This window comes from Pygocentrus nattereri, chromosome 8 (assembly GCF_015220715.1).
Source record: "Pygocentrus nattereri isolate fPygNat1 chromosome 8, fPygNat1.pri, whole genome shotgun sequence".
Classification (NCBI taxonomy): Eukaryota; Metazoa; Chordata; class Actinopteri; order Characiformes; family Serrasalmidae; genus Pygocentrus; species Pygocentrus nattereri.
The window spans coordinates 25,501,875-25,529,619 of record NC_051218.1 but is presented as its reverse complement, the minus strand read 5'-3'; the positions used below and the strand labels follow the sequence as shown (position 1 = coordinate 25,529,619).

The 27,745-nt window shown below is 38.2% G+C and overlaps 1 protein-coding gene and 1 long non-coding RNA gene across 5 annotated transcripts in view; one reads left to right on the top strand and one right to left on the bottom strand.

The window, feature by feature from the left end:
• csnk1a1 (casein kinase 1, alpha 1) overlaps positions 1–6,356 on the top strand; it is a 48,298-nt gene extending 41,942 nt beyond the window's left edge. For all 3 annotated transcript variants that reach the window (XM_017713399.2, XM_017713397.2, XM_017713401.2), the window contains one exon: positions 4,554–6,356. In XM_017713399.2, coding sequence (XP_017568888.1) covers positions 4,554–4,561 — 8 coding nt within the window. In that variant the 3' untranslated portion in view covers positions 4,562–6,356. The remainder of the gene's footprint in view (positions 1–4,553) is intronic.
• A 6,237-nt stretch (positions 6,357–12,593) lies between these two features.
• LOC108436732 lies at positions 12,594–27,511 on the bottom strand. 2 transcript variants are annotated; one of them, XR_001858545.2, is made up of 4 exons: positions 27,218–27,511; positions 23,298–23,363; positions 12,729–12,814; positions 12,594–12,638 (listed from the first exon to the last, which is right to left on the bottom strand). It is a non-coding gene; the product is annotated as an uncharacterized LOC108436732 (long non-coding RNA). The 2 variants fall into 2 exon arrangements; XR_005130591.1 differs by lacking the exons at positions 12,594–12,638; positions 12,729–12,814 and adding an exon at positions 19,115–20,089 and having other exon boundaries at positions 27,218–27,508.
• Between the last annotated feature and the right edge of the window lie 234 nt (positions 27,512–27,745).

Sequence of the window (27,745 nt, the reverse complement as noted above, 5' to 3'; positions counted from 1 at the left end):
GTTAACTACAAAATGATTAAGGGTGGCTCATTTTAAAAATCTTCCAATTTAAGCCTAGCAGCTGGCTGATAATCATATCTGCAGTTTGGTTCAATTTTGTGCTTCATGAAGCTGGTAATAGCACAGCAACTTGTATTAGTTGCCGAGTTTCGAGGGCTAATCACGTTTTATTTGAATGTTTTTATATTGCAACTTTATATTGCTAAGTTTTTGTGTAAACTTTAAGTTTACACTAGAATTATAATTACTGTTTGCTGTTGCGTTATTCAGAAGTACAATCCCAATTCCAAAAAAAGTTGGGTCTCTATGTAAAATGTAAGTGAAAACAGAATGCAATGATTTGCAAGTCTCAGACCCATATTTTATTCACATCAGAACTGTGAGATGGCAGCAGCGCATCTCAAAGTTGAGACAGGGCCATGTCTACCAGTATTTAGCATCCCCAAGTAAGGAGACCAGTTGCTGGAGTTTTGGAAGAGGAATGTTATCCTATTCTTGCCTCATGTAGGAATCTAGCTGCTCTAAAACCTCTATATACTGTTCACCATTGACAGTGCCTTTCCAGATGTGGAAACTGCCAACACTATAGACACTAATGCACTCCATGTGTGCTGACAGCAAGCTGGATGGTCCCTCTCTTGAGACACGGTGTCCATGGTTTCTGAAAAGAATTAAAATTTTTATTAATCTGACTGCAAGACAGTTTTGTTTTACCTCAATCCATTAAAAAAAAAAACTGCAAGAGAAGATAGTGGCGTTTCAGGTGTATGGCTTCTACTTTGCATGATACAGCTTTGACTTGCGTTTGTGGATTTCATTTGTGGATTTGTTGCCACATTCCCAACTTTTGAGATGCATTGCTGCCATTCTAAATGTTCTAGTTCTAAATGAGTTAGTCGGTCATGAAGTGGTAAAATGTCTCACTTTATACACTTGATATGTTCTATTGTGAATAAAATATGGGTCGGAGTCCCATCAATGGGACTTGCGAATTATGTTCTGGTTTTATTTACGTTTATTTATATTTTACATAGCTTCTCAACTTTTTTGGAATTGGGGTTGTATGTATTTTTTTTTTTTTTTGTTTTGTGTTTTTTTTGTAATACTTTTGTTTTTCTCTTTAGTTTCATTTGTATAACTCCTGCTCTGTGCTTTAATTACATTTAATTTGCTGCTTGTTTAATTTTGCATTTATTTTAACTTTTTGTATATACCTATATTTACTTGTCCAAACAAAACAGTAAATTCATAATCAGCTAGCAGACGAGCATTAATGTCTAACTCTGCTTTAAATGTACCTAAAGTTCCTTCAACATTGTTGCCCTTTTTGGTCCAACTAATTATTTCAGAATTTTGTCAGATGCGTTTCCAGTTATTTAGTTATATTCCAGTTATATAGAATTCATGCACATTGGCAACCAAAGTTGTTTTTTTTTTTTTTTTTTTTTTTGTGTGTGTGTGTGTGTGTGTGTGTCTGTGCTTGGCAATTTATAATTGTTAATCCTATATTTGCTCAGATAGTGATGTCTTGGTTTTATCCAAGCTTTAAAGCGTTGCTCAAATCAAAGTGAACGTTTTAATAAATCAGAAATCATTTTTTGTAAATGTAATTCTTGAGAGAATATATGTATCATTTTACAAGCTTTTGTTATTCAAATTCTGTTGCTTATATTTGTGATGTGATTTTGTTTATGCTTAGGTGAGCACTTTCTCGTCTTTTTTTTTTTTTTTTTTTGTTTTATTATTATTATTATTATTATTATTTTATTTAAACCCTTCTTGTGGGCTCTAGATACCCTACTATAGAACGTGCCAAAAAAGCTACTAAATTGGTTTTGTGTCTCAAGGCTTAGTGATGGGAGAGTAAGCATTGTGAAAAGTGTGTGGGCTATAAATAGTAGTTGCTGGTGACATGGCATTCCCTTAATCCTTTGTGCAGTCTCCCTACTTAACAGTACATTCTGTTTGTTAGCCACCTCAATGTGTGAGTAAAAAATTGTGCTGGTACTGTGTAAATGGTTTCATATAACTGTACTTTTTTCATTTTGTTTGGGGATTGTCCTTTGTCTTTACTCGTTCTTGAATTACCTCATCATATAGTATTCTTAAATTTTACAAAATTTCCCACCTACCTCAGAGCTAGTCAGTCAGGTAAGACATCTTTGGTATATAAATAATTTCTTTAGCAGTGAAGCTATAAGGTTAAGGTTGCCAACAACACTAGAAATCAGTCAAACCATTGATTACAGTAACAAAAAAAAAAACTATTTGAGTGCTAAAGTGTACAATGGAAACAATTACTGCTAGTTTGTAGTACAGCTTCACAGTAAGCACAAATTGTTTCAAAAAATAAATACTAAATAAATAATGTATTAGTTTAGTTGAGAAACCTTGCAATATTTTCACTTGCTAGCAACTGAAGGATAAATTTGAAGGATAATAGCATAGACTAAAATATCAGTAAAAGCTGATTCTCTGTAATTGACATTTTTAAGTCAAATAAGGATCTGAAGTTTTTTTTTTTTTTTTTTTTTTTTTTTTTTTGGTACAAACTTTGTGTAGACAGTGAATAACTACATTTTATTCACTGCCGAAATGTGGAATAAAGTCTGAATTAACAAGCATGGTGGAGCACTTCACATTTCATTAGATGGCATCTAGTCAATTTGTGGTTTCTTTTTTTGTTATTGTTGTGTTTTGTTTTTTCTTTACGGCTCCCGTAAATTTGTTTAATATTTTTCAAGCACTGAAAATACATGTGGTGAAATTAGGGTCCAAGCACGCTATTTGGATTTGCTCTGATTTTTTTATTGTTGTTATTATTATTCTTTTTCTCCTAAGTGTTGTGGAGAAGAGACCGTAACTCTCCTAGAGATACCAAACTTGGCGGGTAGTTGTAGTTTGTGTGCATCTTGCCAGGCAACAAAAATTATCCCAATTGGCCAAAGGGTGCGCTGTAGAGCATAAACCCATTTTGCTTCATAACTCCTACACATAGCTCATTCCTTAGGTCAAGGCAAACAGCTTTGCCACTGGGACTATAAAGTTCCGCCTGCTTAGTTTTATTGCTAATTTGCATAATATGCAAAACCTACTTTTGTGAACTACAATTTTCAAGCAATCCTCATTATTCTGGTATCAACAAATTCAGAAGAAATCTTGACTTTTGCAAACAATATGGCTGCCTTATGTTATTGAACCCTTCTGATGAAATTCAAAATTAATTCAAGACTGCTTCAGCCAAAAGCATAGAAACTTCACAGGCTTATTCAAGACAAGATTCTGTGGACACAGTTCAATTTTGTTTCTCAGCATCCGTGCATCCAATCAAGCTGAAACTTGGCATCTGCTAAATGAAGTAAAAGTGAATCTTGAAGGACAATTAGATACATTAAAATTTATGGTCGTCACTAGCCAGTCGGCATTCAGCACGATTTTGACAGTTTTAACATTGACCAGTCATCATGAAACTTAAATGGTGTCTTTAGCCACTTTTGTAACAACCAATGAAATTCCAGCACCACTTTTTTTTTTTTTTTTTTTTTTTTTTTTGGCCTTTGGGAGCCAAATGAGAATTTTTACATGTTATTAATATACTATTAATATTTTTGACACCAGCTATGTATAACTCTTATGCAGTACATTAATTTTTTCATGTTTATTGCAAAAATGCAGTTTATTGGTGATCATTCTGTTTGAAAACCATGCTTTTAGAACTTGTCTCTGGGTTTTGATCCAAAATTCTTGAAATTGGTCTAAATACTGTGGTCTCTCTAGGTAAATAATTATCAAAAAAATGTTGGTCAATCAATTCATCTCCATGGCTTTGCTAGTTTGATTTGCTATAACTCATCGGCCTTTGGTCATATCTCAAAATTTTGAGTATTTCTATATATTGAGACTCGGGTGAGATGCAAAATTTTGTCCAGATATGACTTTCAGGGGGCACATCAGCCATCAAAAACCCTAAAATCATTAAAAATGCTAGTACAATATTATTACGAAGTCTACAGAATAAAACAGTGCCATTTGATTCAGTTCAATGAACTGAATAAATTAATTACATTTCATAAATTTGATTCCTTTTCTAGTATTTTGAATTATTCCTTCAAAAATTACAGCTAAAGGTCAGTCGGAACAAAACTCTGAACGGTTTTGAAGTTCCCTGATCAATTATCACAACATATGGATACCGTTTGACCAATTCTAAACTTTCACTTGGCTCCTCTGTGCCAGTAGGGTCTCTTATGGGTGTACTGGGTCCCATTATGTCAGGCTTATCAAAGGCTTAAACATGGAGAAACAAAACTCTTTGTTAAACAACTATAACAGAAATTTTACCATTATTCGTTTTTGACATCTGTTGGTGACCCTTTGCATGTTCTACATGCTATATTTCCAATTGAATTTGCTCAAATAAGCATGTAGTTTGGGAGGCATTCTTTATCACTAACAGTTGTCTACATCAATGATAGTATTACAATTAATCATTGCAATGATGAATAACCTGTGTTTTTTTTTTTTTTTTTTTTTTTTTTTTTTTTCTTTTGCAGGTTTCTAAGCATTAAGGTGATTTAATGAAGCAGAGCAGAAGAGTGGTCGTAGCAGGATTTGCCTTCCAACCATACCTTGGCATTTCGGATTAATTTCACCAAAACCTGCCAGGCACTGTGGGGCAACCCTTATCCTGTTAAGAACTTTTGTTTCATAAACTACATATGTAATCGGCATATATAGATAACATGCTCTGCATATATCTATATATTGGTATGTATATACTATATCCATAAAGAGAGCAAGCTTGGTATGGAATTTGAAGCTGTAGCCTTTTCTATCCTGTCCCTGAAGACTTTTTCCCCTTTTCTTTTTCTTCAAAATGTATGACTAGAAAATGATTGATTCTCTGAGGATATAATTGTGCACATGCCAATATTTTCCTGGAGTTTTCTCATTCAGGTCAATGGCTTGGGTTCCCACTTCATTCTTGTATTGTCACTGGCTGTCAAATTCAAATTCTTCAGATGGGAAACATTTTTCTCCTTTTTTTTTTTCCCCCTTTGTTAAGCAAAGTTGAGATGTATGAGTAAATCTGTTTTTGTTATAAAGAAATCCTATTACTAAGCAGACATTGTTCTTTTTCCTCTTAAAAGGTAATTAAGGTTCTGCCTGCTGATCTGTGCTAGAAGAGCTTCTAATGTGAAGATAAAAAAATTCTAGTGACTACTAGATTCCTCTTTAGAACGCTGCATTAACTGTTATTGTACTTGATATTCTGAATTCAAAAAATTAATAAAAGAATGAAAATCCACAAAAGCATATTCATTATAAATTAGGCATCACTCCAGCAAACCTGTAAATGCTTAGATGAAAAAGTATGTGTAAATTATCTGGGTTTTTTATTCTGAAAAATTGTTAATTGACAAACTATTCATTAACTATGATGGCCATGGATGTGTGTGGTGGGTTTTTTTTATTTTTTTATTTTTATTTTTATTTTTTTTTTTTTTTTTGGTGGAGGTGGGGGGGGTGGTGTCGGGTTACTCCACCTTTCCTATAATGATTTTGCGTTTTTAATGATGGAAAAGCAGTCTTTCGGTTTTAGTTGTCACTTCCTAAATTCTATATAGGATTACTTACTTTGGGGTAAAGTAGTGGGTTTTTTGGGGGGGGTGTGTGGGTCCCCCCCCCCCACTTTATATATAAAGTCCTTAGTACTTTGTCCTTTTATTATTGGGGGTGTATTGTTAATTTTGTTTTAGATATAATTTCAGGTCTTGTAAGGAAATGCATTGAATTTCTGTTTTTAGCCACAAGGCATAAGTAACTTGGATGTGGGGTTTTTTTTTTCCCCTTTCTTTTTTCCTTCCACTTTTTTTTTGGTGTGTGGAGGATGGTTTTACTCCTCCCTCCCACTAAGCCCCCCACCCCACCCAGTTCCTATTCTCTGACCCAGCTTACACTATTTACTGCTGGATGTTCTATAAAGTGTAACTTATTCCCTTTTAGCATGTTGAAATAAATTAAAAATGACTTCTGAGAACTGCTGGCCCAGTCTGTAATTTAAAGGGAATGTGCAGAACTGCTAATTGTACTTAATGTCCCTTTCCATTTTGTTCTGCTACTGAAGGAGTGAAGATCCTTCAAATTGTGCTTAAAGAGGGCGCAATCTTTTAATGGAAAACTCAACCTGTAGTGTGTGAAGTATTAATACTAGAGACATGAGGGACCTAGAAGTGGACTGAATGCATTGCTGTAACTTACAGAAGCAGCTCCTGTAAAGTGAATGTGAGAGTAGAATCGGAGTAGTTACATATGCGTTTACATTTCTGCCTATTAAAATGGATTCAAATGGCAAATGTTTCATGTTTGTCATTTACAAACAGATCTAGTAGCAACTTTTTCACATTTTATTCCAACACACCCTATTTTAAAGAGCTTCTTAGAATACATTGTTCTAAAGAAAATTCAGTGTTAAGTGCCCACAAAAGATGAGTAATATGACCTTTTTTTTTCCTCTGCTCCATTTGAAACATAGCTTTCCTCAATTTATATACACTGATGCATTGCTTACTGCTCTTGTGGTGCTTTTACAACTTAGGTGATTTCTGATGTTCATTGTTCCTCCTATCTGTATGCATTAGTCTTAATGTTTTCCCTGTTCCTGAGTCTTATAATTAACTACAAAGTCCTCTTTCATCTGAGTCCTAAGTTGTACAGGGGAACACTTACTGCAGTGCAGGTATGCCTATAGATCTGGAGTTAGGGTAGCACTACTGTACTAATAGCCTTACTGTAGGCTTAGGTGACTTAAACCGAAGTTGCCTTAAATTACAATGTCGAATTGTAGTTTGCGAGTTTGGACTATAACTTCAACATAGTGGTACTATGAGGAAGTCCGATTGAGGGAGGGGTGCTTTAGGAGCTCATTCCCACACCTTTCTAAGTCGTGGCCATGCATTATTTTTATAGGATATATGTATTATTTATACAGGTATGTACACTGCTCAAAAAATAAAGGGAACACTCAAATAACACTTCTTTGATCTGAATGAATGAAATTCTCATTAACTACTTTGTTCTGTACAAAGTTGAATGTGCTGACAACAAAATCACACAAAAATCATCAATGGAAATCAAATTTATTAACCAATGGAGGCCTGTATTTGGAGTCACACACAAAAGTAAAGTGGAAAAACACTACAGGCTGATCCAACTTTGATGTAATTTCCTTAAAACCAGTCAAAATGAGGCTCAGTATTGTGTGTGTGTGTGGCCTCCACATGCCTGTATGACCCCCCCCTACAACGCCTGGGCATGCTCCTGATGAGGTGGTGGATGGTCTCCTGAGGGATCTCCTCCCAGACCTGGACTAAAGCATCCGCCAACTCCTGGACAGTCTGTGGTACAACGTGGCGTTGGTGGATGGAGCGAGACATGATGTCCCAGATGTGCTCAATCGGATTCAGGTCTGGGGAACGGGTGGGCCAGTCCATAGCTTCAATGCCTTCATCTTGCAGGATCTGCTGACACACTCCAGCCACATGAGGTCTAGCATTGTCCTGCATTAGGAGGAACCCAGGACCAACCGCACCAGCAATCCTCAGGGGTCTGAGGATCTCATCTCGGTACCTAATGGCAGTCAGGCTACCTCTGGCGAGCACATGGAGGGCTGTGCATCCCTCCAAAGAAATGCCACCCCACACCATTACTGACCCACTGCCAAACCGGTCATGCTGAAGAATGTTGCAGGCAGCAGATCGCTCTCCACGGCGTCTCCAGACTGTCACGTCTGTCACATGTGATCAGTGTGAACTTACTTTCATCTGTGAAGAGCACTGGGCGCCAGTGGTGAATTTGCCAGTCCTGGTGTTCTCTGGCAAATGCTAAACGTCCTGCACGGTGTTGGGCTGTGATCACAACCCCCATCTGTGGATGTTGGGCCCTCATACCATCCTCATGGAGTCGGTTTCTAACCGTTTGTGCAGACACATGCACATTTGTGTCCTGCTGGAGGTCATTTTGCAGGGCTCTGGCAGTGCTCCTCCTGTTCCTCCTTGCACAAAGGCGGAGGTAGTGGTCCTGCTCCTGGGTTGTTGCCCTCCTACGGCCTCCTCCACGTCTCCTGGTAGCACCTCCAGTCTCTGGACACTACGCTGACAGACACAGCAAACCTTCTTGCCACAGCTCGCATTGATGTGCCATCCTGGATGAGCTGCACTACCTGAGCCACTTGTGTGGGTTGAAGAGTCCGTCTCATGCTACCACAAGTGTGAAAGCACCACCAACATTCAAAAGTGACCAAAACATCAGCCAGAAAGCATAGGTACTGAGAAGTGGTCTGTGGTCCCCACCTGCAGAACCACTCCTTTATTGAGTGTGTCTTGCTAATTGCCAATAATTTCCACCTGTTGTCTATTCCATTTGCACAACAGCATGTGAAATTGATTTTCAATCAGTGTTGCTTCCTAAGTGGACAGTTTGATTTCACAGAAGTTTGATTTACTTGGAGTTATTTTGTGTTGTTTAAGTGTTCCCTTAATTTTTTTGAGCGGTGTATTTCTAAATGCAAAACGAAGTTAACATTTTATGCAGTCACATATTTGTAGTTATTCATGGGGAGAAATGACGGGGCTGATTCCCAGGGGCCTCAGTGACCCAATGTTCCCATCTCCAGGGACCTAGCCAGTTCCTGATCTCCTTTGTTGGCCTACTGAGTCACTACATACAGAACTAGTTGAGTGAATTGAGGCACGTAAGTTACATAGCTACCAATTCGCAAAGAAAAGTCAAAACATAAAACTTTTTGGTTTTGGTCTGATTAATTGGAAAGAGTAAATAAAAGTTAATAAGCTATTGTGTGGTTATAGCTACCATGTGAGCCATGTGAACACTATTCCTCCTTATTAGGACTCCAACTCGATCAACCTCATCTGCCACCATCACTGCAATATTTTATTAGACATGTTTTCACAGAGGGGAGCACATGCAGGTAAATACAGAGAATGATGGAAAATGAGGGCTGCAGTGTCTTTTTTTAAACTGCAGATTTCGCTAAAAAAAAAATCACAACTACACTGTTTTGCAATATGAATAAATGTAAGACTACTATGCTAATTATAGTGAACAAACTTACGCCATCACATCTGCCTAAAACAATATAATTTGAATTTTGAATAGAACAGCAAAGAAAAATAAAACAAACACACACTGGGGAACCGGTTGAATTTGTCCTAGAATTAAGAGTCTATATATATATATATATATATATATATATATATATATATATATATATATATTCCCAGGGGCCTCAGTGACCCAATGTTCCCATCTCCAGGGATATAAATGTTATCTAGGGATTTTCTAGGTTAGTACTATTTTCTTATCTGGAGTTAGGATAAGATTTACCATTCTGTAATAGCTAGTGTCCTTAAGTTCAGTTCTAACTAAAGTTGTGAGGGTGATTAAAAAGATAAGATTTCAGAGTTTCAAAAACATTCAAATTGCTCGTAAAATCAGAGAAAATTGTACATATTACATATACATATTCTGCGCTATTTGGTTCAAATGACAAAAAATTTGATTTTTCAGGTTGTTTTGGCTGTTACACATAAGCAAGTATATGGGAGATCAGTCTTAACAGCTTTTTATGTGCTTTGTATCTGTGAATGACATGTCAGTGACATACTGCAGTAAATGCAAGAAATTCTTCCCATGATGACTCAAAAGTAGCCCGGAAACTAATTTCTGATCAGTGTACTTTGTGTACTTCTGTTGCCGGTCCCAAGCCCGGATAAATGGTGAGGGTTGCATCAGGAAGGGCATCCAGCGTAAAACTTGTGCCAAAACTTTCATGCGGATCACGAATATGATTGCCATACCGGATCGGTCGAGGCCCGGGTTAACAACGACCGCCTCCGGTGCTGTTGACCAGCAGGGTGCCGGTGGAAATTGGGCTACTGTAGGTCAAAGACCATCAAAGAGGAGTGGAGGAAAGCGGGTTAGAAGGCAGAGAGAGAAGGAAAGTCAGGAGTGTGGAGGTGAGAGTAGGGACTCTGAACATAGGGACAATGACTGGTAAAGGCAGAGAGCTTGCAGACATGATGGAGAGAAGGAAGGTAGATGTTCTGTGTGTCCAGGAGACCAGATGGAAAGGAAGCAAGGCCAGGAACATTGGAGGTGGATTCAAACTGTTCTATCATGGTGTAGAGAGGAAGAGAAATGGAGTAGGGATAATCCTAAAGGAACAGCTTGGGAAAAGTGTTCTGGATGTAAAGAGAGTGTCAGACAGGATCATGAGCCTGAAGTTGGAGGTTGATGGTGTAATTTTGAATGTGGTCAGTTCATATGCACTAGATTTTGCAAAGAGAATGGAAATGGCTGTGGTGAACACGTATTTTCAGAAGAGGGAAGAACAAAGGGTGACATACAAGAGTGGAGGGAGGTGCACACAGGTGGATTATATCCTTAGCAGGAGATGCCACCTAAAGGAGATTGGAGATTGTAAAGTGGTACCAGGGGAAAGTGTAGCAAGGCGACATAGGGTGGTTGTCTGTAGAATGAGATTAGAAACAAATAAGAGGAAGAGAGTGAAGACAGAGCCAAAGATTAGATGGTGGAAGCTGAAGGAGAAGGATGGTTGCAGGCAGTTCAGGGAAAAATTGCAACAGGCCCTTGGGGGCAGTGAGGAGCTACATGAGGACTGGGAAACTACAGCTAAGGTGGTGAGAGAAACTGGCAAGAATGTGTTGGGTGTTTCGTCTGGTCAGAGGAAAGAAGACAAGGAAAGTTTGTGGTGGAATGAGGAAGTCCAGAAGAGTATTCAGAAGAAGAAGGCAGCTAAGAAAAAGTGGGATAACCAGAGAGATGAAGGAAGTAGGCAGGAGTACTGTGAGGCTAGTCGCATAGTGAAGAGAATGGAGGCAAAGGCAAAGGTTCAGGCCTATGATGAGCTGTATGAGAGGCTGGACAGTAAAGAAGGAGTAAAGGACTTGTATCGTTTGGCTAAACAGAGAGATAGAGCTGGAAAGGATGTACAGCAGGTTAGGCTAATAAAGGATAGAGAGGGAAATGTACTAGTGAGTGAACAGAGAGTGTTGAGTAGATGGAAGGAGTACTTTGAAGAACTAATGAATGAGGAAAACGAGAGAGAGAGAGAGGACAACCGGGGGAGAGATAGTGGATCAGGAAGTGCAGAGAATTAGTAAGGTGGAAGTGAGGGCAGCTTTAAAAAAGATGAAGAATGGAAAGGCAGTTGGTCCAGATGACATACCTGTGGAGGTATGGAGATGTTTAGGAGAGAAGGCAGTGGACTATTTAACCAGGTTGTTTAACAAAATCCTGGAGAGTGAGAGGATGCCTGATGAGTGGAGAAGCAGTGTATTGGTCCCCATTTTTAAGAACAGGGGTGATGTGCAGAGCTGCAGTAACTACAGAGGTATAAAGTTGATGAGCCACACCATGAAGGTATGGGAAAGAGTTGTTGAAGCAAGGCTAAGGCGAGAGGTTCAGATCAGTGAGCAGCAGTTTGGTTTCATGCCCAGAAAGAGTACCACAGATGCAATTTTTGCATTGAGAGTGTTGGTAGAGAAGTACAGAGAAGGTCAGAAGGAGCTACATTATGTCTTTGTGGATCTAGAGAAGCCATATGATAGGGTGCCAAGACAGGAACTGTGGTACTGTATGAGGAAGTTAGGTGTAGCTGAAAAGTATGTTAGGGTGGTGCAGGACATGTATGAGGATAGTGAGACAGTGGTGAGGTGTGCAGTTGGAGTGACAAATGGTTTCAAGGTGAAGGTAGGGTTACATCAGGGATCAGCTTTGAGCCCCTTCCTGTTTGCAATGGTGATGGACAGGTTGACAGATGAGGTCAGGCAGGAGGCTCCATGGACCATGATGTTTGCAGATGATATCTGTGCTGAGAGTAGAGAGCAGGTGGAAGAGAATCTGGAGAGGTGGAGGTTTGCACTGGAGAGGAGAGAAATGAAGGTCAGTAGAGATAAGACGGAATACATGTGTGTGAATGAGAGGGAGGCAGGTGGAAAGGTGAAGATGCAAGGAGTAGAGGTCGTAAAGGTGGATAACTTCAAATATCTTGGGTCAACCATCCAGTGCAATGGACAGTGCAAAAAAGAGGTGAGGAGGGTGCAGGCAGGATGGAGTGGGTGGAGACGGATGTCAGGGCTGATGTCTGACAGAAGGATAGCAGCAAGAGTGAAAGGGAAGGTTTACAAGACAGTAGTGCGTCCTGCTATGATGTATGGTTTGTAGACTGTGGCTCTGTCTAAAAGACAGGAGGCTGAGCTGGAGGTGGCGGAGATGAAGATGCTGAGATTTTCGTTGGGAGTGACAAGGCTGTACAAGATTAGAAATGAGCAGATCAGAGGGACAGTGAAGGTGGAGCAGTTTGGAGATAAAGACAGAGAGGCCAGGTTGAGATTGTTTGGACATGTTTTGAGGAGGAATAGTGGCTATATTGGGCAAAGAATGTTGGAGATAGTGCTGCCGGGTAGAAGGAGAAGAGGTAGACCTCAGAGAAGGTTTATGGATGTAGTGAAGATGGACATGGAGATGGTTGGTGTGAAAGTAGAGGAGTCAATGGATAGGGCAAGATGGAGGCAGATGATCCGCTGTGGCGACCCCTAAAGGGAGCAGCCGAAAGAAGAAGAAGAAGATTAGTTTATCTAAGTTTGTCAAAATGGAAACTGCGCAGCAAATATTGGAAGGCGAACCTTTATTTTATCGTTGCTCGCTGAATCAGAAGCCATGGATAAGGAGCGAATAAGACGCTGCGACTGCGAGCCAAACAAATCGGACGCTGCAAATACAAAAATCTGCAGATATCACCAGCTAGCTAACATGACCCAGCTCGCTGTGTCACACACATACGAGCAACTTTTGTAATATTACTTCAAAAGCAGGGCATCTGAGACCCCTTAGCTTAATTCGGCTGCTCTATGACACAGTACCGACACGTTACAGCTGGTGCCAACTAAGCCCCTATGGCAAGGTGGTTGTGTGTATTCTAAGTAAAATGTATATCTAATTTTATGAGTACATTTTGGTAACATATCCAAATCTTATTGTGTATCCTGCATTAGAAGATATACCTTGATGCAGCATTAATCACTATTTGTACCTTACGGTCAGCTAACACAGCCAATAATTTCGAACTGTGACCACTTCTTAAATCAGAATAATCTGCAACACGTTTGATGAAAGATTCTTGATGGATCATGTATAAAAACACAGTAACCCTCACACATGGATATATTGCTGTTTCAGTCCATCTTCTTTGTAAGATGCCGCCATAGTCCAGATAAAACCTTTTCTGCTGTGCATACTGTTGGCCCCACCCTGCTGGGCAGATTAACAGGTTGGGAAGACAACCTGGTCGTATGCATTTTCAGAGGCGTTTTCTAACTTCAACTTCTAACTTGAAGTCTCTTCATAGTTAAGTTTAGATTCTAACACAAACTTACTTGCTTTCTGAAATCACCATTGAGAAAATACAAGACAAATACTAACTCATAAATATAGGTCTATCTGGATACTTCACATTTAGGAGTTGTAAAATAACACAATCTAAAATGCAAAGTAAATACATTCAACACATTTAGCCATTCAATCCATGTAGAAAAGAGATGTACAAATCATAAATGCCCCACTATCAACATTACTATAAAAAATACACTGAATATAAAATTGTTCATTATTTTTATTTCTTAGTTATACAATACTGTAATATGGTTCATACTACAGATATAAGGGCCCACCTTACTGCATGAAATTTATAAGAATCAAATAAGACATGTTATGGCTTTGGTGAGTCAAATCTAATTGCTATAAGGCAAGTGATTGCACTTTTTATTGGAAACTGTGCATATCACAGAGACTCTGTAGCAAGGAATCTCCTATATCCAGGAGCAGTAAATTAATGTACAAAAACACATCTAATTATATTTTTATAGGCAGCTATGGAAAATACAAGTACCAAATTGTCATTTAATGATTAATTTCTATTTTAGTAGTAGTACATTTACAATGCAAAATAGTGAAGCAGATTTTTTATTAGTCTTTATTCATATTAACAATGACTTACAACAGAATGTTTCAGCACCACAAAGCCAATACTATATGTTGTTTGGCAAGGTCTTATCTACAGAGAGGAACACTATACCATAGTCAGCAGGAGTCTATTTTTTGCCTGGAGCTAAGAAATCTTTCCATTCATAGAGTTTCTCTATCTGTATTTGTATCAGTTTAGAATGCATTATCTAGTATTTATACAACGAAGTAATTTATTCTTATTTAGTTACATCCATTAAAAACAAAACATAAATTAACTGACCTTGTTCATTTCTTTATTTGTATTTATTCTAAAGTTATATAGTGTTTTTTACTGGTAATAACACACAAGATAAATGATTTTAAATTTTGCACAACATTTAATCATAGAAAACGAACTAATTTGTGAGATTTTAATTTTAAGGCAGGAAGAAAAACAGGTAGTGATTTAGGCAGACATTTAGATGTTGATGTTAATTAAAACCATGGATCCTTTGACACATTTATGTGTTGAATCATGCATAGTACTAGTTTGGGAATTGGAAAATGGCAGTAGGCTTATTTTTTACAAAGAAACTTGAACAATGAATGAATAAACAATAAATGAACACTGTATTCGATTACATATTTTAACTGAATCTGACATTTTGTCCAGTACATTCACAACATCGTGGGCTGGAGGTTAGTCTTGCAACCGGAAGGTCACTGGTTGTCAGGCGCTCGGATCCACACAGGGACTCCAATTCCCAGAGTCCTTTGGAGTCTCACGTGACTTCATACTCCCCACTCCACTCTTGGCAGAGATCTAAATCTCTGGATTACTAAAGAATTCCACCTGCATTTAATTAGAAGGGACTCTAAAGTTGGGCTATTTAAGCCCAGATTCAGCACTGCTACAATGCGAAGTATTGTTCCGATGAACCTTACCAAGCGTTTCATTTGTACTGTTCGTTTTCTCGTGTATGGACTTCCGTATTGCTCTGCTGACTTTCGTTTTTTGCCTGGCCCCTTTTGGATACCTCTGTCTTTGTCGTTGTGGATATATACCTTTTTGACCTTCGCTCGGACTGGAATTACGATTTTGTTTTGCACTACTGTCGCTCGATAATCGTGCCATTTAATATACCACGCTGATTTCCGATCTGCGTGCGTCTGCGACTCTCCCATTCTTACACTGGTTTGATCCCCTGAGCCGACAGGACGTGGCTTATGGAGTCAAATTAGTGTCTTTAATGGTGACGAGAAAAAAATATATCGCAAATATAAGATTAGCATTTTGTATTTTACGTTCCTATTTTGTTTCTGCAATACGTTCCCTCTTTTGCGTTTCTTTCTTTTGTTTGCGCGTCACACTGCTTTTCTTTGCGTTTCACATTTTATGTTGCTGCTTTTTTTGCAATAGTTTCTCCCTTTTGCGTTTCTTTCTTTTGTTTGCGCGTCACACTGCTTTTCTTTGCGTCTCGCATTTTACGTTCATAATTTTTTTCGCGCTTCTCTTTTCTTTGCTCCGGTTTTACCCTCTGTGTGGTGGCGGGGAAAGAGGCGTGGCCAAGAGCGAAAGGCGTTCGGTTTACTGGTATCATGGCAGACGGTCGCCCAGCTGGACCACAGGTACACTTTATAGATTGATGGTAATAATCGACTTTTATAGACATATTATCTAATTCGGTAGCTAGATTTGTTTTCACTTACTAAATTGTGCAGTGTGATCAGGGCTGTGAGAAGAGTAGGCTAACTAGCGAACATGGAAAACATGGATACCAGTTCCACTATATAGCCAAATGGTTCTCACGGCGTCCACCGCTGTATCCCAAACCGTATTTCTTTAAACATATTATCTTGGTAAACGGTAAAGTAAGCTAATGAACTCCAGTAAGTTAATTACGAGCTAACTTCAGTTAGTTTGAGCAGTGGACTGGGCTGGTGGTAGCTGCTTTTAAGTCTTCAAGAAATGTTAAATGAAGACTTTTAATTCAGGAACCATAATTTAGGCTGTGCATGTGGAGGTAGTTCGTTGTTAGTCATGGAGCTAGCTGGGTTAACCTTACTCTGTATAATACACTGTTAACGGCCACTTTATATTTAGCAGAAAGAGTATCCTGATGTCACTACGGCCACTCAGACTCTTATACATTTGCTGACCGAAAGCTTAAGTCAACAGGGAGGTCAGGTCCAGCAACCGAGACAACCCCTTCTCCTGTTCCTCCTCCTCCTCAACCATGCCTAGCACAGGTCGATTATTACCATCAATCTATAAAGTCTATATAGCTGTGGTCCAGCTGGGCGACCGTCTGCCATGATACCAGTAAACCGAATTGCCGCGCTATGTGACGGTGGCTCCAACTGATGACGTGGTACGTTCACGACACGCCTTTCGCTATTGGCCACGCCTCTTTCCCCGCCCCCACACAGAGGGTAAAACCGGAGCAAAGAAAAGAGAAGCGCGAAAAAAATTATGAACGTGAAAAGCAGTGTGACGCGCAAACAAAAGAAAGAAACGCAAAAGGGAGAAAGTATTGCAAAAAAAGCAGCAACATAAAATGTGAAACGCAAAGAAAAGCAGTGTGACGCGCAAACAAAAGAAAAACGCAAAAGAAGGAACATATTGCAGAAACAAAATAGGAACGTAAAATGCTAATCTTATATTTGCGATATATTTTTTTTCTCGTCACCATTAAAGACCCTAATTTGACTCCATAGTGGCTGAGGTGCCCTTGAGCAAGGCACCTAACCCCCAACTGCTCCCTGGGCGCTACGGATAGGGCTGTCCGCTGCTCACTGTGCTCACTGTCCCCTAGTGTGTGTTTTCACAAGTGTGTATGTCGTGTTTCACTGCATGGATGGGTTAGATTGCAGAGGTGAAATTTCCCCACTGTGGGACTGATAAGGGTCACTTAATGTTAATGTCACACCCCAACCCCAAGAACAGTATTTCCAGGAATCTCCCTGTGACTGTCCAAGGGATTCCTGGGAAAATTGGATCCCAGGGGCAGGGAAGAGAGGGCATATACATAGAAATATAATGACTTTTACACTTACAAAGTAAATATCAGTGACACTGTTATCTTTTAGCTGTAGCAGTGCCCCCATTCCTGAGCTACAGTGCTTTATTTCATCATGGAAAACTAATTTATGAAATATTAGGTCCTTTGCATCATGTCAAATCTTAAATATGAAACCTGGGTGTACATTTAGATATTTGTCTAATCATCATTTAAATGTTGCCATGGTTTCAGTTCTATCATTTAAATAACATTGCCAAAATGAGGCCTTTTCTACTTTCAGACACAACTTATATTTTTTACAAGCAGAATACAGTATTGTGGTTGAAGTTGTCTCTTCAAGAAAACATTACATTCTTTCCAACTTGTACAAAATGTAGCAGCACAGATAAAAAAGAAAGCACATACATTAAATTAACTGCATTGTTTAACTAGGTATTCTGCAATAGATTTTAAGATGTTTTATTTGTTTTGTTAACAGGGGAAAAAACTAACTATATTATGGAGAGGAGGTTCTGTGATGTCATTTTCTGGGTGTTGAGAGGGAACATAAAGTGATCCAAATGCAAATTAAAGCAGAGAAAGTGAAGAAAGAAAAAAAAATGTAAGGAAAGCATTTTTTCAAAAAAAGTATTTTATTTACCATATTGGCAGATAATGTTGGGTGTTTCAAGCAATTTCTTAAAATAAGCAAAATTATCTGCGTACATAATATATACAATTTCACTTAGAAAATTACTCAAGTAAAACGCATCTGGAAATTATTTAAATATTATTTTTTATATTTTCACAACAGTCTCTAAATGAGAAATATTAGACACGTTGACTAGATTTAAGAGGATTTCTCTTGCCAAGATATCATTTTGTGCAAGGTAGATGGCTGAGCCATTCCTCCCGTTAGCTTATAGCCCCAGAATCACTAAAACCACCCCTGGTCACTACACAGCAATGTTCAATGCAGGAAGCTTTAAATTTGTGTTAGCTTTTTTATCTGATTAACATTACTCCAACAATGCTAATTTCTGCTAGTGAACCAAGGTTATTTCTAACAGTGTGTTAGTGCCAAGCTAAGCATAAACTCTGTTCTGTGGAGTATTGCACATTGCTTGGTTTATACTGTCATATTTTTTGCTCCTGGTGTAGTCCTGTGTTCACACGGAGATGTTGAACTGTTGTTCAAATAGAAGCTTGTATAATTACTTTCTAACAAACATACTTTTAAAAACATTTGCACACAATTTTGCTTTTACAATTTGCACAGTAATACAGTATATTTATCTTTGTGTTTTATTTTCTATTTTTACATTTTTAATCATTGTATTTCATTTTTAATTATTTTGTATTATTAATTTAATAATTTAATTTGTATTTGTATTATTACTGTTTTGCTATTTAAATGTTGATCTTTACTACTTCACTGTAAACCAAAAGTATGGTTCAATCTAAATATAGACTTGTGAAACTTAGAATTAACATAGAATTTTCTGAATCCTGTAAAGTGGAACGAAGAGAAGATGGACGGATGTGCGGAGACAAATCCAAAATCAGGGTCTAGACAGTCCATGGTCAGAGAGCCAACACGAAGATAAGGTGGGGCGGAAATGATGAAAATTAACAGGTTACAGGGCCGGAAGATCAAAGATCAAACCTTGCAAATACGATACAAACAAAGACCAACACAGACCAGGGCAAACACAGGGCTTATATAACAGAGGCAAGACAAGGGACAGGTGGGAAACAGCTGGTAACAATCAGGGGTGGAGTCAGACAACAAGGGGGCTAGACTGAACCAAAACAAACGCACATGGATAAAAAAGTAAACAAAAAGTACATGGACAGGACTGGGAGGGGCCAATCGTGACAAATCCCCTTTTTGTGTGTGTTATTAGTGGCCAGGTTCTCTTGTTCCATTTCTGTTGTCCAAGTTTTGTTTGTTTTATTGCCTAAATTCTAAAATCTAATTTCACCTTGACAAAAATATTAGATATTTGATGCTTTATTTGGTACATATAAGACTGATGCTAAAGTATGAAACATAGACACCTTCCTGTCTTTTGATACAGAAGTCAGCTGTGGATTTAATGCCTGATTGGAAACATACATCGCTCAGGTATAACCTATAAAAAAGTTTACAATATTGCAATACATTTTTCCATATGGCTGATATAGTGCTCTTTAGTGCATAGTCCATGACAGTATCTTTTGTGAGATCTGCCACACTAAGCTCAACCCTGCCTTCTAGTGTGTAAAGCATATGCAAAAATTTTGTGATAGACAACAGGTGGCACAATTTATTCTCTCATTCATTGTTGGCAGGGATTTAAATTTTGCACAGTGCAAGAAGAAAAACATGCAGTGATTTAGGCAGACATTTAGATGTAGACATTAACTGGAACCGTCGATCCTTCAACAGATTTATGTTTTGAGTCACGCATAGCATTTGTTCAAAAATTGGAAAATGGCAGGAGGCTTATATCTACAAAGGAATTTGTAAAATGTGAATTTTACAACAACAAACAATGAATGAACACTGTATTAAACTACACATTTTAACTGAATCTGTCATTTTGTGTAATACATTCACAGTGTCACACCCCACCCCCAAGAACAGTATTTCCAGGAATCCCCTTGTGACTGTCCAAGGGATTCCTGGGAAAACTGGACCCCGGGGGCAGGGATGAGAGGGCATATACATAGAAATATAATGACTTTTACTCTTACAAAGTCAATTTTACCATAACACTGATATCTTTTAACTGTAGCAATGCCCCCATTCCCGAGCTACAGTGCTTCATCTCAGACTCCCAGTTGACCAGAGATGCAGCACTGCACCTTGGGCCTGAGGACGAGTACGTATAGGCCTTGGATAGGGCTTTTCTGTGCAGGCCATACCCACCTTCTCCTGTTCTTTCAGCTTTGACTGGGATATCTCTGAGTTTCCCTAAAGAAGATTTAGATCTATAAACAGTACGCAGATTTCAAGTGTGGATCATCCAACTTCACCTCCAGGCCTACCTGAATTACTGGGAAAAAGCAAAAAGGAATGCTGAGAAAAGAAGTAAAAATGTTGACCTCAAGCTCAATATGTACCTTTTTTCCATTTATAAAATACTTATTGCTTTTTATATATGAAATGTGCTTTCCGATGTCTTTGTTAAGTCTGTTGCTGTGCATGAGAGCAGAACACTAAAAGGGAAAGACTTGGAAATGTGTGGGGTTAGGCCTGTAAACATTTTGTGGAGAAAAGGACATTTTGTCAATTTGACGCCTGTTTGTGCATTTGATTGTATTTCCTGCCCCGTACCATAAGCTCCTTGTCTATGATTTCTCATATGTCCTCCCTGCTTATATGTCAGTGTCATTGACAATGGTGCAGTGGTAAAATATCCCCTGGTATTCAGTGGTCCCATGTTGACCAGTTTCTCCAGCTTTGGCAGACTGTTAACTCACTCGCCATAGCGGAGCTGATTGGTTAACAGTTCTTCTGAAAATACTCTTTTCTAGTTTGGTACTGTGGTCTTCCTCACATTAATTGAAATCTTAAACATATACTATATTTGTCTTCAGTTTGAGAAATGAGTGATAATTCACTCCAGCAAACTCTTGGGAAGGTGGGCTAGTTTTCAGATTGACAAATATGGTACAGCCAACTGGGTAAACCACCTGGGTGAACAAATTTGCTGCAGTGCTACCGTGAGGCAGAACAGTGCTACACCTCTTGTTAGATTAGAATACCAAAGACAGAAACTTGCAAACTGTGGGTCAAGCAGGCTAAAGAATGACCTTTTCCTAAGTGTCTATCTTCCCCTAATGGACAATATAACAACATAGTAAGTTTATTTTCACAGACCCTTCAGAATGTTGTATTGAGACATTCAGGAGGCGCAAGAGGTTTATTAGGAGGTTTCAGACCCTCCAGGACTCCCTGTGTTTCACATCTTGCAAGGTATAGTAAAAGTGGTAATCATCAAGACTCATCATAATAGATTTGACGCTTAGTTACAATCAGAGGCAATCAACACTAAATTAAATTTTTAGTGTGAAGTGTAAACTTGTTCATATACATGCTTGTTTTTTGTACTCATATTAACATGATGTAATCATAATGCCCTTATTTAATGTATTTGAGTGTACAGGGCCCCTATAATTGATGTCTTCTGCTGTGATAGTGTGTTTTGCTCTCTATGGTATAAAAACGAATCATTGTTTAAGGGGCTCATTTTGGACATTGCTAAATACCCCTTCCATTCTTCTCTCACATCTATCCTCAACATTCCACCCTGCCTCCACACACACTCACTGTTTCCTCTTTATATATCACAGAGATCTTCAAAATGTGCACACATGAATGAGCCTTGTGGTACCTCCCACAATCCATAAATGGCCAAAGCAAATCACTTAATGAATATATAAATGTAGTTTGCCTCATTCATTATTGAGTGAAAAACTGGCATCAACAGTGGAGAGGGCAAAAAATATTATATTCCCAAAGCATCATCATCTATACATTTTCACAGCAATCAGACATTTCTTAAGATTCACCCTGTTTGGAGCAATGAAAACATTTTGCATTGTAAATGCTTTTCTGTTACCCTACTTCTGTGTATATAGTTCACATGTATATCATTAAATCACTCCCTTTGTTCCTGTGATATATCATCATTTTGAAGCATATTACTAACCCATACCAAGAGCATGCAAGGCTAAAATACAGCCTCCATACGGAAGGGTTGGTTTCAATATCCTGCTAAAATAAGCCTTTCACAGTAAACCATTAGAATAATTCGTACCCCAGACATGCATTCTAAACAGTTTATATTTTTGTTAGAATATTTTGAAAATATTTTTTTATGTATTATATTCTTTTGTTATGCATGTTAGGTTACGTTGTATTTACTAATTAATTAACCATTTGCTATATACAACATTCCTGTGAGCTCTCTTATATGGTGCCAGGGAACACCTATCATGAAATAGGCCATGGATGTCCTGAAAATCTTGTTACAAGATTTCTGTAAATGTATGCACAATTTCTCATCAAGTATTTCTTTATACTTTTATGTTATACATATTCTGTTTTTGGCATCAGAGGTTGTATGTTCTTGTGCAAACACACTATTTATTTATGAGGCCTCAGATAGACATCCTTAAGATCTGTTCTGAGATACAAAGAGAAGACTTGATACTGGGCTGCTGTGTCTAGAACTGTTGAAGAAAAAAAAACATTTAATTTACTGCCTACAGATCATTCACACAACTTGCTCTGCACAAATTTGTCATCTTTATGTTTGACATAGCATTAGTCAACACTAGGTCACTGGTGAATAAAGCCTTTATACTGAATAATTTCTCTGTTTCCTGTGGCCTGGACTTCCTCTTTGTGACCTGGTTCTGGTGATTCAAACCTGCTTGTTGAGTTGTCTCCAAGTGATTGTAGTGTATCAAATCAACAGAGATTTCCTTCAGGAATTGCTTCACTTTTTATCAGTTGTTTTACATCCCTGATAAATTTCTGATTCTTAGTGATTTTAACCTTCATGTCTACTGTCGGTCCAAACCTTTAATAGGATAATTTGTACAACTTAATGATTTTTAGTTTTCTGAACAAATACATGCTTACAGCCAGCCAGATAATGGCTTTACATATTGAATTCTTAGGCTACTACAACTTTTGTACCTTCTTTTGTACCTTCTCTGTAAAAGCAAATCTAAGCAGTCAGAAATGCATTTATTCACAATGTATATGGAAATGCAACTATATAAAAATGCTGCAGGCAGATGGAGCAACTGATGCAGTGCATAACTAACTGTTTTTGAAAAGTACAAAAGTACAAAGTGTGCTTTTGAATTTTTGACAGGGTATCATGTCACTGCTGATGCCAAAGCAAGACTGCCTCTAATGCTTCTTTAGTTTCTATTTTGCCTACAATATAAATCATGTTTGATTTGCCTGGTTTGATATGTTCTAGTATCTCTTTCTTTCTCCTTCTGTACTTCTTGTATCATACCAAATGTAAGTGTTAACTTCCACAGTAGAATATGAGTAAGAATAAGATAGATAGATGAATGAGAAGAAAAATACACTGACACTCACACATACATTAGCCCTCTCTATCCTGAGGCTAGGGAAAAGATTGCACTGAACAACAGATAACTGTGTTACTATAACTGTAACTGTCATTTTTAGAGTAAAATAAAGTTGTTACAATTATTGTGTTAGATCAGCCTCACCTTGAGTTCCATGGGTCTAGTCCCAGCTGATTAATGTTCCAACATGCTGTCTTGCCACTCCTCACACTGTTCCAAGAGAAAAAAATATCCCTGTGCTGTGATTTGAGGTGAACTCACTATTATTGACATAAGAGTCTACAATGTCCTAAATGTATTGGGGTTGATAAGAGCTTTGAAAATCATACTTAATTGAATGTGTGGGTTATTTACTTTATCCAGGAATGGACAACTTAACAAAAACATTGTAGAGAAGGAAGAAAAGAAATAACACACAAAATTCCTAACCTCTTTCTTAGTCTTTTCCAAGAACTGAGAGCTTTAGATTGTCTGAAATACCTCATCTGGAACCTCCCTGAGTCCATATAAGGAATGGATTTTATTTTGGGATAATGGAAAATGTAGCCATGGTTTTGATAAACACTCTTTGAGCCTCTTACAGCTAGTGATTGTAGAAGCAGATAGTTTGTCACTGCTCACTGTGGCCTCCCCTCCCCCTCATCTGTCTCCTTGCTCAGCTCACATACATTCCCTTTTCTAGTCACGTCTACTGCAGCCCGACATAAAAGGCTAAGAGAAGTGAAGGTGAAAAAGAAGCCAAAAAATGCAGTAGTGGTCATGGTGAAGGGTCTCTCTGATCTCATTTAACCCAGATTGCTGAACTGCCTTAGATCTGAAAGTTTTATTTTTGATGTGACCACAAGAGTAAGCTTATTGTTCCTCATAAAGTGTGTTGAAAATGTTCCATTTTTGATGTGTGGAACTCAAAGGAGGAAACACAAAAACACAACCTCCAGACTTTTATGTAACAATGTTAATATGCTGGAAGATTTTAATAACAACATAAATATAATATCCAATATATACCTAAAACCTGCATCCCTCTTTCAGTAAAAATATTGTGAGGTGAAACTATGCAATGTTAAACAGGGGTGTACTGTACAAAATCATCTAATTTTAAATACAATATTTTCTTTCTTTTTATCTCTTATGCAAGTAAATGTGTCCTGGTTACTGGTGCAGTGTGCAAATAGAACTGATTATAAAATTCTGGCAAAATCTTGAGGCATGCCTGCATTCAGACTTGTCTATGGTATATGTTACAGTGCTGAAGGTCTCTCACCATCCAACTATATGCCCACAGATACTGTTCCCTTAAACAACAGTGAAATATAGAAGCCCATGCAAGTCTTTATATGGACTTATATGTACTTTCAAAGAAAGGAAACTGTCACTTGAAAGTGTCATTGAAAATGGTACACAAAAACATGGGGCATGAGACAAAAGGAATTTTATAAATATTTTTATAGCCATACTTTGCGCCTCATGCACACATCTTTTAAAAAAAAAAAAAAAAAAAAAAAAAGCTGCTGCCCTTTTGTGATTAACTACTGGGATAAAATCTGAAAATCTTTAGTCATTATCACAGATTTGAGTTAACATGGGTGTAGGTGAGGAGAAAGAAAGAAAGAAAGAAAGAAAGAAAGAAAGAAAGAAAGAATGACAGAGAGAGAGAGAACTTCAGATGTTCATGCCTGACAGACCAGGCTTAGGCAGAAGTGCTCACATCCATAGACAAGGCAGAAACTGTTTACACAGACACAGACACTGTGCTGATAATGGAGAGCAAGCACTCTTACACACCCAAACATTGCCTTTTAAGGCCCCCTTCCATTTCTCCTCATCTCCTTAAATAATCTCAACAGGAAATGTCAGGGGTTGAGGTGGGGGGCTGGCTTCTGGTAGTTACATCCCTCCTCTCTCTGCTCAAATGCTGGGGATAATGTGCTCCAGAGCATGTAACCGCTTTCTAAAACTAAAACAATCATTTAGCCTTCCACTGCTATTGCTCAGACATAAATTGGACAAAGGAATGCATACAAAAAACCTTGTTACATATATGTATCCTGTGATGTCTATGTTTCAGTGATCTTAGGTCATTTTGTTTAACTGGATTAAGAGAATTTGTCCCTGTTACCTTTCTCAGATAGGCAGTGGCTGGTGTTTGAGTCCAACTGAAGCCTTATTTGTATGACAAATGATTTTGACATTTTATTAGTAGAGACAGAAGAAGACCTTTACAGAGAAATAGCACATGACGATGTTTCATGGCTAATTTCCTCTTCATTTACTGATTCATTGACACTAATGAGACAGTTACGTGTTTCCATCAGTGTACAATAAATTGGCTTAAAGTAATACAGCAATTATGTTAAAAAGAATGACACGTTAGATCATTTAAATTTTTTTAGGTATAAAGCAGAGACATAATAGACCCTTTAAAAAACAAATTCTATGCACATTCTGTGCATAGTGGCTGGATGCATGGAAACAATTTGCAATATATGATTCTAGACCAAGAACTGGTCAATGCTTAAATATAGCTTTTGTGCATGTGAAGAGCCTGAAGCCATCTATATCATTTAGCGTTTGGGCCAATCCTTTTTGAGCATCCACTCCCCCTTACTGTTCATGTGAAAGTGACCCTGAGATCAAGAGTCCCCAGGGGCTTGGGAAGGGGGGCAAGCAACACAGGGGACAGGACAGAGAAGCAGGGGCATTTGGGTCATGTGAAAGCACTTGGCTCTGATGGATCCCAGACTTTTGACTCCTAGGAAAATAAATAATGTGCTTCCTCTCCCTCCCTCACAGCCTCCAGTTCATGGATTTCATCCATCCTTCTATCTAATCTATCCATCTCTCAAATTCAAGCACATATATTCACACTTTTTCACTGGAAAAAAACAAGGGGTAAAACTGAGTAACCACATATTTATTTAATTGTCATTTGGCAGCAATCATTTGGGTGACCTTACAAGTTTGCATTGCTGCAAAAAAGATTTAAGCATCATTACAGAATACTGCCATATTTCAGTATGCTTGAGTAAGTGACATTGGAATAGATTGGAACAGCACTCTAAAATGCTGTAATATGCAGACAGCAGGCCAGATCATTTGATTCTGTCCTTCTTTCTGGACCTGTCTAGAAACAAAGGAAAAGAGGAGATGGGGGGGGGTGGTGCTCTGTTCATCACTGTCTGTTATTTTGTACAACTTCATTTGAACCTCAACCTCTTTTGAGAAGCACAACACTGTTAGACATTTTGGCATAATGCAAATATAGATAAAACCTCTATATTTATTGTCTAAATGAATGAGTGAGGTGTACATAACACAGGGCTACATAAGATATTTTTGTTATTTGAATTGGTCTTCATCATCATTATCTACTCCAAATCAGTTACAGTCCCATCTGACCTAGCTAAACCAAACACACAAAAACATGCGTTCTTGTACTTATAAACAAAAAAGCATGTTTTCAGTACTTACATTATACAATCTTATATTCCCTATAAGATGCTGCTGGCAAAGTAAGCTACAAATATGACAATAGCCCGACTCCCCCATATGTATCATCACTATATCCAAGTGAACAGCCCTATGTAACCTTCCTCTATGGTCAACAAACTGTATATGAAAATAGAGCAAAATAAATATATTCTCATAATGTCATAATGAATATCCACTGAAAAGAAAACAAACCGAAAGAGGAAAATTAATGTGGTTCTTGGTATTTCCACCTATTCTGTCAGAACCATGCTGAAAAGATCCATAACCTCAGGCACCATATTTATAACCTCAGGTACCACTTTGTCAGTGGAGTTTTAACAGCTTAACATACCAGATGTGAATGTAACAGTGCCACATGTACTTTTTATAAAATCTGGTCAACAGAGTGTATCAAACAGTAAAGAAACAGTAGTATAAAATATAAAACAGATATTGCATTTCTTGTTATTATCTAACAAACAATAAACAAGTTACAATCAACAACTTTGTTACAACCAACTTATTTGTTAGATAAGACAAAGAGACAAAGATAACTGACAAGTTTGTCTGAGTGTAAGAGGAGACAAACCTACCTCAGAATTGGTCCACAATAAAGAGGGATATGTCTGAAGGTCTGTACAGCCTAGGCAGCACATTAATGTGATGGGCAAAAGATTACATCAGAGTGCCCTTGCATTTCTTATAGACGTTTACTATCTGCACTTCCTATAAACTCTTGCTATCTGAGTCTTACTATCTGGAGGGGCTTCCTGGACAAGCTGCTGTTTTGAAGCCCACATGGTCTGGAGAGAAAAGACATTTCTTTTACCTTATAAGAGGCAAGAACAGCCCACAAGAACAGCATGAAAAGGAAATCCTCCAGGCTGTGTGATTGGCTGTTTGGTGAGACCCCAATGACCCTAGCCTGTGACCTGCAATGTGTGGAGAGGAGGGCTCAAGCCGAGGAGGAGGGCTTAGCGTGGGGTTGGGCTTGTTCTCCCAACTAAGGAAGGCACATTTGACAATTTTCATATTTCTTCTAAATTTGGAGATTTCTGCCCATGCTAGAGTCTTGGCAGACCTGACTGTGTGAGCCCATGTGGAAACGATTAACAAAAAGG